Source organism: Phlebotomus papatasi, chromosome 1 (assembly GCF_024763615.1).
Source record: "Phlebotomus papatasi isolate M1 chromosome 1, Ppap_2.1, whole genome shotgun sequence".
Classification (NCBI taxonomy): Eukaryota; Metazoa; Arthropoda; class Insecta; order Diptera; family Psychodidae; genus Phlebotomus; species Phlebotomus papatasi.
The window spans coordinates 94969346-94986102 of record NC_077222.1 but is presented as its reverse complement, the minus strand read 5'-3'; the positions used below and the strand labels follow the sequence as shown (position 1 = coordinate 94986102).

General features: G+C 32.9%; 1 protein-coding gene across 2 annotated transcripts in view; it reads right to left on the bottom strand.

The window, feature by feature from the left end:
• Nucleotides 1-16757, bottom strand: part of LOC129809809 (UDP-glucosyltransferase 2) — a 42238-nt gene that overhangs the window by 12086 nt on the left and 13395 nt on the right. The window contains exons 2-4 of one of the 2 annotated variants that reach the window (XM_055859918.1): nt 10631-10700; nt 10488-10555; nt 6738-6921 (exon numbers count right to left, since the gene is read on the bottom strand). In XM_055859918.1, coding sequence (XP_055715893.1) covers nt 6738-6921; nt 10488-10555; nt 10631-10699 — 321 coding nt within the window. In that variant the 5' untranslated portion in view covers nt 10700. Of the gene's footprint in view, nt 1-6737; nt 6922-10487; nt 10556-10630; nt 11121-16757 lie in introns of those variants that run through there. The other variant, XM_055859917.1, reaches the window with a different exon arrangement.

The window sequence follows — 16757 nt, the reverse complement described above, 5'->3', positions numbered from 1 at the left end:
TCCGGAAGAAGAATGGAGGTATAAGGATTTGTATCGACTACCGGAAAATTAACGCGATAGTGAGGAAGGAGCACTTCCCGATGCCAAACATCGAGGAAAAGCTAAATGATTTGGCGGGTAAGAAACTTTTTAGTTGTCTTGATTTGTATATGGGATACCACCAAATCAGTGTTGCCGAGGAATCCCGGAAATATACAGCTTTTGTAACACCGGAGGGTCTGTATCAATATCGACGAGTGCCTTTTGGTCTTGCAAATTCCCCAGCAATCTTCATGAGGGTGATTGCTCATGCACTACAGTCTCTGAACAAAAATGATGTAACCTGTTTTATGGATGACATACTAATCTCTACAACTGATGAAGAGGCACATCTCAAGACATTGGGTGATTTGTTCACTGAACTCAAGAAGTATAATCTCACACTCAACATTGAAAAATGTCAGTTCATGAAGTGTCAAATTTCTTACTTGGGACATGAGATTACAGAAGAGGGAGTGTCCCCAGGTAACATCAAGACCCGAGCCATATCTGAGTTCCAATGTCCAACAAGTTCCAAGGAAGTGAAGAGATTTTTGGGTTTGACAGGGTACTTCAGGCGTTTTGTGCCAAATTATGCACATATTGCTGCACCACTAAATGAGGTGAAAGCTCAAGAAAAGGATCATGTGGTACTCACGGAAGAACAGACAAAAGCATTTGAAACCCTGAAGGCCAAGTTATGTGAGCAGCCCGTTTTGGCTTTGTACGATCCCAACAAGAGACATGAATTACACTGTGATGCATCAAAATTTGGACTTGCAGGCATACTTCTTCAGGCTGACAATACCAATCACTTGAAACCAGTCTCATACTTCAGCAGAAAGACCACAAAATTGGAGCAAAAGTACCATAGCTACGAATGGGAAACCCTAGCGGTGAAAGAAAGTCTTCTCAGATTCCGGTACTATCTTCTTGGAAAACATTTCAAGATTGTAACTGACTGCAAAGCTTTACAACAGAGCCAGGATACACAACATTTAGTTCCACGTGTTGCCAGATGGTGGTTGAATATAATGGAGTTCGATTTCACAATGGAACACCGGAAAGAATCTCAGATGAAACATGTAGATTGCCTGAGCAGAATGGCTTATGAGGATCCACCAGAAGAAGAACACCAGGAAGTGATGCTAATCCAGATGGAGGAGGATTGGGTTGTGGCTTTACAACTCAAAGATCCTACAACTTCCCGAATTCGACAAATCCTTGATGGGACTTTAAAGAAGGAACCGGATGAGAAAGATGTGCAGAATAAATTCCAGTTGGTGAATGGCAGAGTGTATGCTCGAACATCAAAAGGATTGAGATTCATGGTACCCAAGGCAGTTCGATTCCATGTGTTGATGAGTGGTCATTATGGGATGGGACATCCTGGACCCAAAAGGACTTTAGAACATCTGCAGCGAGAATATTGGTTCCCAAAAATGAGACAAGCAGTGGAAAAATTTGTCCAATTTTGCATTCCATGTGCGGTGAATAAGATTGGGAAAGACGAAAATCATCATCATATTTTCGTGCATAAGAAAGCACCTGTCCCTTTCCATACAGTGCACATAGACTTCTGTGGACCCTTCCCAAGGACAAGTGGGAGAAAAGAACATGTATTTGCTGTGGTTGATGCATTCACCAGATTTGTGACTTTGAGAGCAGTTGCTGGACCCACTACAAAAATCACTACCAAGATTCTCGACGAAGTGGCTCAATATTTCGGAATGCCGCAAGTATTGGTGAGTGATAATGGAGCTGCGTTTACATCAAAAGAATTCCAGAAGTATTGTGATGAGAACAGTATCAAGCATGCATTAGTCTCTGTTGCTACACCCAGAGCTAATGGTATTGTGGAGAGAATATTTCGAGGAGTCAAAGATGCACTCAAGACACTTTCCGAAGACAATGAAGGACGTGACTGGGACAAGAAGTTAGCCAAAGTGCAGTGGATGTTGAACTCAATGGTGAATAGAACTACCGGCGAGTCTCCCCAGAAAATGCTGTTGGGATATTCTCCAAAGACAACATTTGGTGATCAGCTGTATAACTCACTCATAGTGGATCACGAAGAAGTACGCACACCAGTAGAAGACTTGAGGACAAAGGCATATGACAGGATGTGTCAGCAACAACAGAAGCAAGCTGAAAAGTACAATCAGAAGCACCTAGCTCCAAAGGTTTACAAGGAAGGCGACCTTGTGTTGGTTCGACACAATGTTGCTGCATTTGGAAGTTCCCGGAAAATGCTTCCACGCTACAGAGGACCATATGTAGTGGAAACTGTCCTAGGGGCAGATAGATACATTGTAGTGGATACTCCGATCACACAAGTTACTCAGAAACCGTTCAAAGGAACCTATCCAGCTGAGAAGTTGAAGGGCTGGGTAACCGAGAAGGATTTAGAGGAGTACAGTGGGTTACTTAGTGAAGACCCAGCATGTGATGAAGTTACAGAAGAATTATCAATGGATTGAATTTCTTTATTCTGTTAAAACTTAGTTGATGGATTACATGTTGATAAGTTGATGTTGAATTAATTTGGATTGGTTGTGATAATAAACTGAAGTCAAAGAATGATTGAAATATCTATTTGTTAGATGGTTTGATTTGGAATATTATGGAATTTATTGAGAACTGAATTAAAGGAATACAAAATAACATGTCTGTTTCTCATTTGGAATTTAGGCAGACTGAATCATAAAGTCATAAGTTGACTGGGAATCTGTTATATTCATGGCTATGGAATTTGTTTCCTGGGTGCCTGGCCAATACATATGGGATCATTTGCATACTCTTTAAGGAAAAACATTTGTTGAGTCTTTGTGACAAATTAGTCTCTGTGACAGTCAGTCTAAGTGACAATTAAGAATAACAACAATTGACAAGGATACCACTAGAAGACATCATTACCAGATGCAGTAGAAGGAATGACTTTTGATAGTCTAATCCCCAAGTCTTTGTGACAATTATGAGAAGATTCGGAATTGTTTTTGGTAGCATACATCCGAAATATTGTCTTGGTGACAAAAGAAGCGAGCAAATAAAGAATTCCCTAGATTTGTAGAAAGGATTAGATGAGATTTACTAAGAGGATCATGAAAAGTGTTAGGAATTCGGTAAGTCAAGGACTGTTACCTTTCCTCAAGACAACCATGAATCTTCGGATTAGTCAAGTACTCCAATGAGGACATTGGTAAGGTCAGGACGGCCGAGATGTAGAGCTTAAATTTCCCGCCTTATAGCAATAAATGCTCTGCTGAGGCAACCCTAAATATTCGAGACGCAATGTCTCCTTTCTAGGCCAGCGCCTCTGGTGATGGTGGAGACGACTGTAATAGTTTAGTCGATCGTACGATCTCAGTGAGTACGGACGTGAGTTCGTCATGAGTCGTACAAGTGATAGGACATAGTGCGGAGAGCTCGCGACAGTCTGGAGCCCACACCAGTCGATTGCATAAGCAGGTCACCTTCTAAGTATATTAGATTAAAGAGTAGATATTGTTTGCCCCCTATATAATGTGAATTTATTTTATTTTTCCTAAAAGACTTACACATTATTATGACATAATTATCAATAATTGATAAAAAACTTACTAATATTTTGTCGACATGTGTAAATCTCTTAGAAAAAATAAAAGAAAATTTACATTATTCGAAGACATGAACTTTCGAAGACACAGTGCCCGCTCTCTTATCCGGATCGGCGTAATCCGGACGAGTTATCGACGGTTGCATTTAAAATTCATGTATGCGTATGTTCAGCAATAAAAATGAATTATCCTGTGATGTTTTTGTTTAATAACTGAAATACAATAGCGACAATAGCATTGAATTCACTAATTATGTCTTTTTAGTCTTATTTAAAACTTTTATTCTAATTCTACAAGAAAAACTTGTATTATATTTTCGAGACGTTGAACAAATTCAAAAAAATCATCCGGATAGCGAAGTGGACATCTGTCATATTGTCTCCCAATCATCCGAATAACAAAGCGGATACTATACTTTCCCCTAATTGGTTACGTTCGAGAATTTGACCTCAGGTCTCGAACTCACAATTATGAGAATAGATCAGAGATCTCACCGCCCAAGGCCCTACAGTCTTGCCTATTTTATCATTGAGATCCCCATCCTTATCCATGTAGTAATAACCGCAAGGATAAGATTGTAAGTACAAGCTTCTGCGGTATAGTACCTCGGATTGGGTAAAAAAATCACCCGTAAAGATTAGCCACATGGATTAACTTCTCTAAATTCTTATCATTGAATATTTTATGAAAGTGTTAACTTAGGATTGACTATTACGATTCAATGATCTATTATGCCCCAGATACACTTACGACTTAAGCCGAGAGTTGGTTTAACGTAATTATAATCAAAATAATCAGATCACATTTCATCAGTTTCTGAATAATCCGACTCACGGTTTAAGCCGAGAAAGGACTTGGTTATTGGGAAACTCATGGGCAGTTAGTCAAAGCATTATTTTTATTATAATTACATTAAACTGTCTCTTCGGCTTAAGTCGTAAGTGTGTCTAGGGCATTAGATTCAGAAAGACAAATTAAATCGCTTGTTGTGTTTGAGACCTTACGGAATTGACCTAATTGTCTGGTTTTAGACCGTTGAAAGATCTAGTGAGAAGCGTAGCCGTTCATAAGGAGTTAAAGATTTAGGAATTGCTTTTTCATATTGACAGGTCAGATTATACTGCGATGGTATTATAATTTTCAGTACATGAATCAAGGAAGATTCCCTAAAAAAAGCTATGTAACACTGGTAAAAATAAAAGGATCAAACGGATCCAAATTTGATCCTTTTGCGATAAATGTGCATTCGAAGTTCGAAATTTGATCCATCCTTTGTAAAAGGATCAAATTTGGATCAATTTTATCCTTTTATTTTTACCACTGAACCATTGAGAAAAGATATCGACCTCGGAGACTAAGGAAATTTAGGATCTTGTCTTAAACAACATCTTTAGATCGACCTCGAACATCTTTTTGCAGTATTTATGAATAAGAAGTATACCGTAGAGGTCTAAAGAAAGTCTAAACTAAATGTTCTAACTAACTTACGGTCTGAGGATGTTCGGTTAAAAAGAAATTAATGAATAAAAAAATGTATTTTATAAACAAGTTTAATTATTAAGACATATTTAGTGCTAAAAATGAAGTGTTAAATTGAAATAAAATGAGCACTTACAAGAAGTATAATAACAGTGTTGTTGAACTTTTTAAGATAAGATTTAATTTATATCGTAAAATCTATTGACATCTGTTACTAGAGGCTCACCGAAACAATGGTTTACGAAAAAAAAATTATTTTCCCTTTGAAGACATCATAACACCTTCAGACATAAATAAAACGAATTCGGTACTTAAACTGGGAAAAAAGAAAATTAGACATGAAATAAGATAATAACATTTTTAATTTAATGTGGAGTCTTTGGTGATTCACGTGTTTTAATTGTATCTTGTATCAGAATATTTTAATTACTTCTGCGGTAAAAAAGACAATTGGCAGGCAATGGGATTGTTTGTCCATTTTTGAAGGACACTCTCTCTTTTATGACGGTGAGCTTTCCAAATCTCTACAAGATTTTCGCCAAAACGGTAATTAATTAAGAATTAAACAATTAAGCACTGAGCAAAAATAAATCAATTTATTTTAAATCCCAAATGCCTATAAAGCTTTTTCTAAATTTCTATAGGTCTTTTAGATGCTTCAGACGTCTCTGACCCTCGTATATCCTTGCCCCAGACGCACTATAATACTGGTTCTTTCACAGATTGCCAAACTTGCGAAAAAATATGCTTTAGACATTAGAAAATTTAATACATTGAGCTAAAAACTAATTTCTTTTTCTGGATATTAGGAGGTTCTTATTTTGTATGAAAAATATTTATATTTATTTAGAACTTTCACAAAATATTTAGAAAAAAAACAATCAATTAGTTTTAGATTAGAATTCGATAAGTAATTGGCTGCTATTTGTGAAATTGCGTGAGAGAATGTCTAATTAATAATTCACTAAGCGACAAGTTTCGAAAACTAGAAAGTCAATAAGAATAAATTGTTCTACATATTATTTAAATTTATGTCTAAGTGGATTTAATTGACTCATTTATTGATAAAATCTTTAAAAAAAAATTATCAGTAAACTAAGTCTCATTTACCTTCAAATTTAATTAAAAAGTAAATTTCATTACCTTTTTGACCTAAAAGACTTGAATTGTTTTAAAAATTAAACGTCTGAGAAAGACGAACAATTGTCAAGATGTTCATATCAGAGAAGGAAGGAATTATTTTTAAATTGAATTTGTAGGTGAATATCGCTCAGACAATGACTGAATCTTTCACAAATCCCACCAAGATAATCCCTGGTGAATGACTGAGAAAAAGTGAATAAAATCCACAAGACCGACGTTGAAGTGTAGAAAATTTTTGCAAATCTACCATGACATACGATACACTTGGATGAGCACAGTGAAGAAAGGTGAAAAAGAATTTGTGTGAATCTGAGGAAAATTGTGAGGAAATATTGCGTAAAAATCCACTCTAAAAGTACTCAAGAGTAGGAGTGTTTGGGTAAAATTTGAAGAGATTTTACGGACTTCCGTCTAGGCATAAAATCACCCGAGTAAGCTTTACATTTTCTCAGTAATTGTTGGTATTTTTCCTCTTTTTCACATAAAATTAGAAAATCTCACCTCATACGGATATCTGACAACATCCCAGAATCCAATTGGCATATCACCTCGCATTCTAGCACCAAGAAGATCCCAATTTGTGTAGTTCTGAATGTATTCCACGAGTCCTGATGGCGTTATCTCCTGGAGACCAGCAATAGGAGAATCAGCCGGAAATCCATTGAGAAATGTTACATTGTGACCTCTGAAAGTGATTAATAGAGGAAAATTATTGATTTGATTATGAGAATAAACAGTATAAACTTCCTGGTTTAAATTAGGCCGTTCATAAAGTTTTTCCTCTCCCTCAAGCTTATTTCTAATTGCTTTCATTCGAGAATGTCGATGGTAGAAGTGAAGTAATTGATTACATTGTACTTGTTAAATGTAAAAAATTATATGACCAAGAATCGGCAATTGATTTATTTAAAAAAATAAAAACTATTGATAGAAAACTATACGACATTCCTAGCTAATAAAAATAAATAAGGTCTCGTAAAACATTTTATAGCCAATGCCAGTATTAACAGATGTTATTATATAAAATAGAAATAAATGGATAGAGAAGCGTGGGATAATTCATCACAGTATATTTTATTATCACCTCTTTGCTATTAACCAGTGATTAAAAAATACATAATACTAAATAAAAAATAGTTACAAAAATTGTAGGTTTTACTACTCAAAATCCACGAGTGAGCAATATATTCCAAACGGTAAGAGATATCGAATTCCCGTTTTCGATGATACCCCCATAAATCAACATTCTCTATTGAACTGACTTATCCAAATCACCCTCGTCGATTCAATCCCCCCCAAAAAAACCTTTTTTTGACTCAAAATTGGTTTAGACTATTTCGTTTTGATTATTCAAAGTTAAAATTCAACCACTGCAGGAGGATCCACTTCTACACTGATTTGATCAACCTTGAGTTTATTTGAGAGGTCTTGAAATTTCAAATGAAACTGCATTGGGCAAAATTCAAATTTGTAGGAATAGGAAAATAATAAAATATCTGTAATAGATTTATTTTGAAAATATTGTTTTTTCGTATATCCGTCTTCTGGCCCATATAAAATTTAAATAGTAGTTTTAACATATTCAAATTAAGTATTTTTAAGGACCTATTTTTAAAAATTATCGTTATTTACGCATTTTTCAGCAATTTACGGATGACAAAAAATATTGACATACAGTATCGGCCATAAGTTTCTTGACAAAGTTATATTCGAAAACACAAGTATGTAAAAAAAATGATAGAAAAAATAACTTTTTAAAATTTTTCTTTTCGTAAATGAGTTGCTTGTAATCCCATAGATGTTATTTATGTATTTTGAAAACAATAATTAATTTTATTTCATATAAAAAACATCTTTTTGAAAAGTTGATCGTTTTACATTGGTTAAAAGTTCTTTGAAGAATTTGAAAAAAATTCTCAGAATGGTCGAATACGTGCAATCAACATCTTGTTACCAGTTATATTATGAAGTTATGTTATTTAAGCGGAAAACGGTAGGTTTACACATTACCAAAGTTTTCAGTGGTCAATTTATGAATATAAAAGTGATGATTAATAATGTTTTTTTTTGTTAAATTATAATTTAGGTTAAAATTTCAAGTTACAAAAAATTGAAAAGAGAAATCGTCCAGAAATACTGCCGGAATGAAACTGTGTCATTAATTTATAAATTTGATGGAAAATCCCTACAGCATAAAATCGTCAAAATTTATAGTGACAAAACGCGAGTCCCTTTCTTTCTTTTTCAATTTTTTTGAACTTACCAGTTTAACCTAAATTATAAATTAACAAAAAAATGACATTATTAATAACTGAAAATTTTGGAAATCTGCAAACCAACCATTTGCCTCTCAAATAACATAACTTCATAATATACCTAATGTTGATTGCACGTAAATATTTGAGCACTATCACACAGAGCCACTTTTTCAATTTTGTCAAGAAACTTTTGACCGATGAAAATGATCACCTTTTAGAAAAGAATAATTTTTTATATGAAATAAATTTAATTATTTTTTTTAAATACATAAATAAGATCTATGGACTATAAGCATCTCAATTGTGAAAAGAAAAATTTTAAAGTTATTTTTTCAATAATTTTTTTTTCACTTGATTTCTCGAACATACCTTTGTCAAGAAACTTCTGGCCGATACTGTACTACAAAAAATAAAGCTTAGTGAGAACGGATCAATATCCATTTTTCGCTTCATCAAGTAAAGTGTAACGATATCTTAGGGGGAACTAGGGCACCTTTGAATTGCGGTGGCTTTGAATGCTCTGAAATTGGGCTTTTTTCTCTTATTTTTAAATGAAAAAGAATCTTATTATGAAATAAAGTAACTCTATAAACCAATTGTGAAGCTAAGTTACATTACGATAAGGTTTTAATTTTATTTATAAATATGAGCACAAACAGCCAATTTCAACGCTGCCCCATTTCAAAGGTGCCGCACTTCCCCCTACGTGTTTTTCCCTTCATTAATATACATAGGGGGAAGTGAGGCATCTTTGAAAGTGGAATTTTTCGCCTCTTTTTAAATAAAATTGAGCCTTTTCGTAATGTAATTTAGCTGCACAAACAGATTGAGAAGCTAAACTACATTATGATATGGCTCAGTTCCACTTAAACATATGAAAAAAATTTCAATTTCAAAAGATACTCCACTTTTAAAGGTGCCCCACTTCCCCCTAAAGGGTGCTGCTATCATTTTAATTGTTCAGAATCGACATTCGATACTATTGAAATGAAATTATCATGTAATTCCTGATTAAGGGGACATCGTATTCTCGAAACGTAGTAGCGAATAATGAAAGAAGTCAAAAAAGAAGATCTTGATTCGTTTTCACCAGCCGCTAAATACGATTTTGTAAAAACATATTACAAACACGATAGTTCTAAAGAAAATAAATTTTTTTAATATTTCTTCTGTTGAAAGTTTACTGTGTTTTAAGTTTACTATATTTGTTTAAAGTTTACTTTATTTTTTTAATATCTTTCTGATCAAATTTGATTTCCCATTAACCAAATTGAAAAAAAACACTGACCATTTAGACACAGTTATCATTTTTAAATTTTCCAGATCTCTGCTTAATTTTTGAAACAGAATCCGTAACAATTTATGTTTCCCTCAAAAAAATTAGTAGCAGATTTAATTATGATTATTTTAATCTAGTCCGGTATTTTAATATTAAATATCATGCTTAGAGGCGCATTTTTAGGCAGATCACCATTCTTAAGGAATCTATTAACATCACAGATTTATAAAATTGATAAATTGGAAAAAACTATTTTATTTAAGAATACGCAATTATACCTTTACTACGTTTTAGTATTGTTAGATATGGTTAGGAAAAAAGTCAGAGAGCAAAGGTCAATATTGCGGTAAGAATCTGCCCCACTTTCCTTTTCACATGCTTAAAAGTTTGTAGAAATGCATTTTTGCTTTACAAAAAATTGCTTAATTTTGCACAATTATTGACAATTTCGATAGTAAAATGTTCAGGAATTTTTCCAAGTGGTTAATTCTATATGGAAAAGTGTTATTCAATTGCTTGACCATTATTATTTACCATAAGATGTAAGACATATTCTTACGCAATGTGGTAAATTTCGTAGAATTTTATTTGCGAATAATTTAAGTGAAAATAAGAAAAATTAGTAGTATTGCAAATTTCGTTGAGTAGTATACTTTTAATTGGATTATATTTTAATGTTAAACAGGGATATGGAAAAAATTCAGGGAGTAATACCTGGGAATGAGTCCTTTGGATAATTCCATGAAAATAGCTTTGTGTGACTTTGTTCCACCCATTGTAACCTTATGAAATAAATTAAAAAATAGAATAAATTAAATGGAAAAACTTCAACATCATTATCTAGTTTTGTAGCATACCATGAGAATATCAGCTCCCAGGGTCAATGATATGTGAATCCATGACAAGATTATCCAGGATAATCTCATGCTGAAAGAGCAAAAAAAATACGAGAAAATAATTAATGTGAAGAGGGAGGAAGCGTGCCATTTGATGGATTTGGAAAAAAAGAATGAGCGTGGGTCGGAAGTTTTTTGCTTTTTTGCAACCTTGATGGTCAAACACATTTCTCTGACATACATTTTCAACAATTTTATGCAAAATTCGGTATTTCCCAATTGTATGTAGTTCAAGTGCATCGAGACAATAATGGAGAGTCTTTTCCTCGTAGACACAAGAGAAGGTTTCTCTGTCTCGAAGATGAGATTATGTGATGTAATTTTTTGCGGGAAAACCGTGGGAGATTTTTGAACCATCCCAAGAAGCAATATTTACATATAATATGTCCGATTTTTTAAGCCGTAACTTTTTAATTTCTTAAATTATAATTGATCATCCTTCTGGCACACCTTTTTGATCATCATGAAAACCTCATGAAATCAAAATTCCCATCTCTTTTGCACTCAGAATAAGAGTGAACTAAATTGAATTTCTTGTGAAGTTCAAGGGAGGAAGAAGAGGGCGAAAGAGTGGGATAGACATATGTAAAAGCTTTGAGAAAGAAGTAGATGCAAATTTTGATTTTATGGAATTTTCCTGATCTAAAAGGTGTGCCGGTACCATAAGAATCGAATTCGGTCGGTGCTTAATTACGATATTTAATGTAGAATTAGATTATTTTACATCAATACATATTATTAACTACGACAATCGTCTTCAGGACAACTAAGTTAGGGTGAAAGGAACACCTATTGACACTTTAAGAATTCGTGTCAGGACCTATTGATACCATACTCTGTACCATTTGGAATACGAAATTTGAATACTTATCCTTATTGAAAAACGTAGATTAATGAATAAACGCCATGTTACTTACATTTTATTAGATACATTAAATAAATTTCAACAATTTTAACAAAAGTGTTAATAGGGATTCCCTATCGAAGAGGCGTTCATTCGACCCCACTTCAGGCGAGAATCGGTAACACTGCGAGAGTCAAGCCAGTTATTTTCGCGCCCAAATGCTGATGCTCTTAACAATTACACCCTGACCTGACAGTCCCCGAAAGTTTAATACTACATATATTAAACAATTTTGATTGCGTATCACCCAAATTAGATTTTCTAACATTATCTGCATACAATTAAATATTTGATTTAATAAAATATTTGGGTCAAATTACGCCTGCTGATATATTCAGTTTTCAATTGTTTAAATGCTTTTGATTTACAGCCAATATTTGATTAAAAGAGCAGACAATGCTTATTGGTTATCTGTTTCAATTATTTTTTTTAATAGTCAAATTTATTTATTTTTATTAGCACACTACTTATTTCTGAGACAAAGTATTTACTGAGATAAAGAAAGCCTGGCCTAAGTTAAAAGTTTAATATAAAAATTATAAATTTTCAATCCTGTGTTAAAGGCTGATCCTTCTAAATTTTCGTGGTTTTTAAATTTAAAACTTCCTTCCGATTAGCATTAAAATCACAGAAAACGTAAAGCTGATATTTCAATTTCAGTTTTGTTTGAAATATTTCAGTTTAAAATCTTTAAGAAATTTATCACTTTTAATTTAAAGACTTATTGAAAAATACAAAATATCCTTTAAAATCCAATATAAAATTATAAAGTTTAGCATTTATCTCTGAATCTAGAGGATATTTTTCAAAAATAAAATCTTCAATTTCAAAAGGTCAAATTTTAAGCTTTTAATAAAACTCCGCTAATCTGAGATGAAAAATACAAAACTGTTTTGTGCTTATCAATGTTTTAGACGGTCCTAAGGACTTTCTTTAAATTGTGAAGTTTTAAAAGTGGTTGTAGAGTATGGAGTATCACTAACCTTTAATTCTGAATAACCAATCATCAATTTTGTCAATTAATACTACCTATATTTTATTTAAAGTTTTTGCTTTCTAACTTGAAAGAATATTAAATTTAGCAAGCTTAAATCATGTGAGCTATAGGGGAGAGCGTGCTACGTTCGGATGACTTAAGCTTCGAACAACTCATTTTTCAATGGGTTCTTAATAAATGCAACCCATTATAATATCATATTTTAATAGCCACTTCAATGCCTCAAATTTCCTGATAAGAGTCATAAGCCAATTCCATCAGGAACATTGATAAAAAATTAGTTGTTCGAAGGTAGCACACTTTCCCCTATACAGTATATATCCAATAGTGTCAAGGTATTTGATTGTTGTATTCCTTAAGTTTCACTACTTATAAATGGTTATTATTTTGGAGTTTATTTTTTCTATTTAGATGTAATATTTAGAAGAGTTTTCCAACTCTTTCCAGGATAACTTTTTTTTACTCAAAGTTTACATGAAAATAAAAGATAAAAGAATAACCTGTATATTTATAAATTTTTTTTTTTCAGACAAATCAAAAAGTTTGTAAATTTTACTATTTTATGTTTGTTTTTTGTTTTTTTTTTATTGTAATATCTATTTTATTTATTTTATCGTTGAACTTGAGATCCACTTATTACGAGATACTCGCTTAACATACATCTTCATGAAACACTCCTGTAGGAACATTTGTACTCAATATTCAATTTTAGCCACACAAAAATCATCTCAACTGAAGTGTATTCTTAAATCGAAAATATGTAATATTCTTACTTTTATCGAAAATAGGTAGGGTTGCGCCATTATTTATGATCTGTTCATACCTGTAACAGCCTCTTACACATCGTCACAAGTATAGATAGGCCATCATAAGTAATGTCGCAACCCTTCATCGATATCCTTCGAGTTAATCCAACTCGGAGATAGAGTTTATTTTCACTTTTTGGTTTTTTAATCTAACAAAAGTAATTTTAAGATTTGGCATTGAACCTGAAACTTTGCATAGTTTTTCAATAGTGTTAAAAAATTTTGTGAGGTGACACTATTGGATTTGTACTGTATATTTTCTTGACTCTATCTTAATAAGGTTGAGATAAAAGTCTAGAAGCTAATATTCATTTTTGTTTTAGGTTAGCTTTGAGCTAAAAATACCCAATTAGAATTATCTTAATCATATCGACTTGTAAACTTGTATAGTTCTTAAGATTTTCATGGAACTAAATATCCTTTAAACTTTCTCTATCGTGATCGCCTTTATAAATAAATTATATTACTGATATAGGTTCCAAATGTTTCTGTAAGAATTATAATCCGAAACTCACTGTATAAAACCTTTTTAAGATTCTAAATAATTTAAAGTTTTCTTTGTACAAAAACAATGCTATTTGTTTTCTTGGAATGGCACATGATTTAGAGTCTTCATAAATATTCCCAAATCTCCAATCAATAGTTGAAAGTAAAAAAAAAAAGTGTGTTATATTTAGATGAATATCTCGGCCAAAAATCCCAGATGCGTGCTAGAGTGAGACATAGAGTTAGTTAGGCAAATTACGTGACTTTTGTACATGACTAAAATGTTACAATTATTACAAAATCAATAGACGTTGAACAATATGAGCGAACGAAGAAGCAAAAACATACAACTTTCATTGTCTATTTTGTGTACGTTGCGGAGATTCCGTAACAGGTAAATTGCTAAGGTGCTCGCAATATAATTGTGATGTGTGTGCCACATAAGAAGACATGGAAGTATTAGCGACGCTGAACTCTTGGAGGAAATCGCTGAAGAATTTTCACGGACGCTGCCAGTTGTGCAAAAGGCATCCACTGGTGCTTCTGCAACGTTTGGTCTTCACCTTAAAATGACACTGATGGGAGCTTTTAGCATTTTCCAATTGATGCATTGCATAAAAAAGCTTTCTTCATGAAAATTAAATAATTACAGCTCAATTTTTGTAGCTACCTAAATTAACCATGACGAAAGATACTGACTTTTCGCCTGCCAAAAAATTAAAATTTTCCAGCCAACAAATTGCAAAACAAGGGAAATGATTCTTGATGACTAAAAAAAAATACGATGGAGCAAATAACCGTGATGGCACTTTAAAAACTTACAAAAAACACTCACGCCAGAGACGTATAGCGTGAATGCATAAATTTATGTTGCAATTTCACCTGAAGAGAAGAAGTGCCAGAAAGCAAGAGTGTAGAAATTTTTCGGCGGAGCATTTTGCAAATAAAAACAAAAAAGCCAGAAAGGTGAGATTGTCTTCAAGCTACAAAATTAATCACAAAAAAAAACTTATTTTGAAGCAAAAACAACATTATTTTCTGCATTCATTGAAGAGCACATAAACAACAAATGGCAATATTTACATCCCCGGAAAGTTACCAAAATAATTACACGCATGGAGGGCAGGAAGAGATCTTTTTTTTAATGTGTGTAAATAGATGAGCATCTGCTTGATATTTCGATGACTTCATTAACCCTTTCCTGTCCGTCATTTTTTTTATAGCCGGGAAAAATTTGATAAATGATGTATTTATCACGCCTTAAGATCATTGATGGCAATAAAATGGAAAATACATATTTTGCGCTATTACAGCCATACAATAATAGTCTTTGGCGCAAAAATGAGCGCACGAGTTTCAATCAAATCTGATGAGATGATGATTGGATACGCAACGGAAAGGAAATTATGATGAGGCATATTAATCTGATGTTTTTCAAAGTGAAGCAAAGTGTAAGTGAAATTTTGAATGAAAATATACTTCCAGATAAGATCGCACCGGTCAGTCAAAATATCACAATTAACTTCCCATTTTTGGAACAGGCTTCAGCTTAATGTTGAAATAATTTTTATAACAAATTAGCCTCTTGCGTGATATAAAAAACAAAAATACTTTGCAAAAGTTGCAAAAAATACCAAAATTAAGAAAAAGCACCCATTGTCATGAAAAAGATTATCTGAGCCGAGATTTTTCCAGATTATATAGAGAAAAAAATGTCTGCATTAAGCATTGGCCAAATAAAATGAAATATTTAGTCCCTTAAAATATTTTTGTCTTCAGTCCTCATCACTTTGATTGACAAACTTTTAGAATAGTTTAAAAGCTTTTAAGTTCTAAACAATCAGAGATTCTAATAGCTCCCAAAATATATTTTGGATTAAATTTAATTACCACGTGACTATTTTTTAATACTTTAATGACCACCAATGATTCAAATATATTTTTTTGATTATAGGGTAAGGGCTCATAATTTTGTCCAGTTTCTTATTTTGGACACTTTGAGGATAAAATTGGACACTAAAAATAAATTGATTAAAATTATGGATTTTTCATCCAATATTTGATGAATAATGAATTCCATCTAAATATTTATTAACAAAATAATGGGTCAAGTAAAATCTTTCTAATGATTGGAAAACGTCTTTGTCTTTTAAAAGCTACACATAACGATTACAATTTTAAATGATCCTGGAAATCGAGAATTTTTAGATAGGAGAAGGCCTTCATATTTGACCCATTTTTCCAGGAAACGTATGACTTAAGACTAGCTCTTTAAAATATTGTCACAGAGAAGTCAAATTCACTAAAGAAATATGGGAAGAATGTAAAATGGTCGATGCCAGAGTCTGCTGTGCGAAGCCCGAAAGACCCTCCTCACTTTTTTTAACTGACTATAATAAAATTTCATTTATAAGATCAGTTAAAAAACAGTTTAAACTCGCAGTTGGAAAGTATCTAAAATAACTAATTTTCAAAAAATGGTAAAATTTTAGTGGCTTCTAAAGTATGAATGCTGTTTCCGAATAATTTAAAAGATTTTATTCGATTCAGTGAAGAAGACACGTACCAAGGGTTGAAAGCTTTGGAGAAAATTCAACTCTTCTGAATTAAGAACGATGAGGACACACTTATTCCTAAATGCCTGAGCTACTTTATTTTAGTTGAGCATAAGTGCTTACATGGTCAAAAGGGCCTACTCCACCTTCCTCTTCTAGGAATACACGAACTATTTCCAGAGCTTTCGGCTCGGTCTCCAAGCTCTTATCAGTGACTGGAGCAAAACTAAAGCTCTACTGGAAAGAGTTGATGTATTGGCCACTGATGAATGCTTGGATACTGATCCAAAAGCTTTGAAAAGAGTTAATATTTGCCTAGAGTAACTCCAATTCCTCCGAC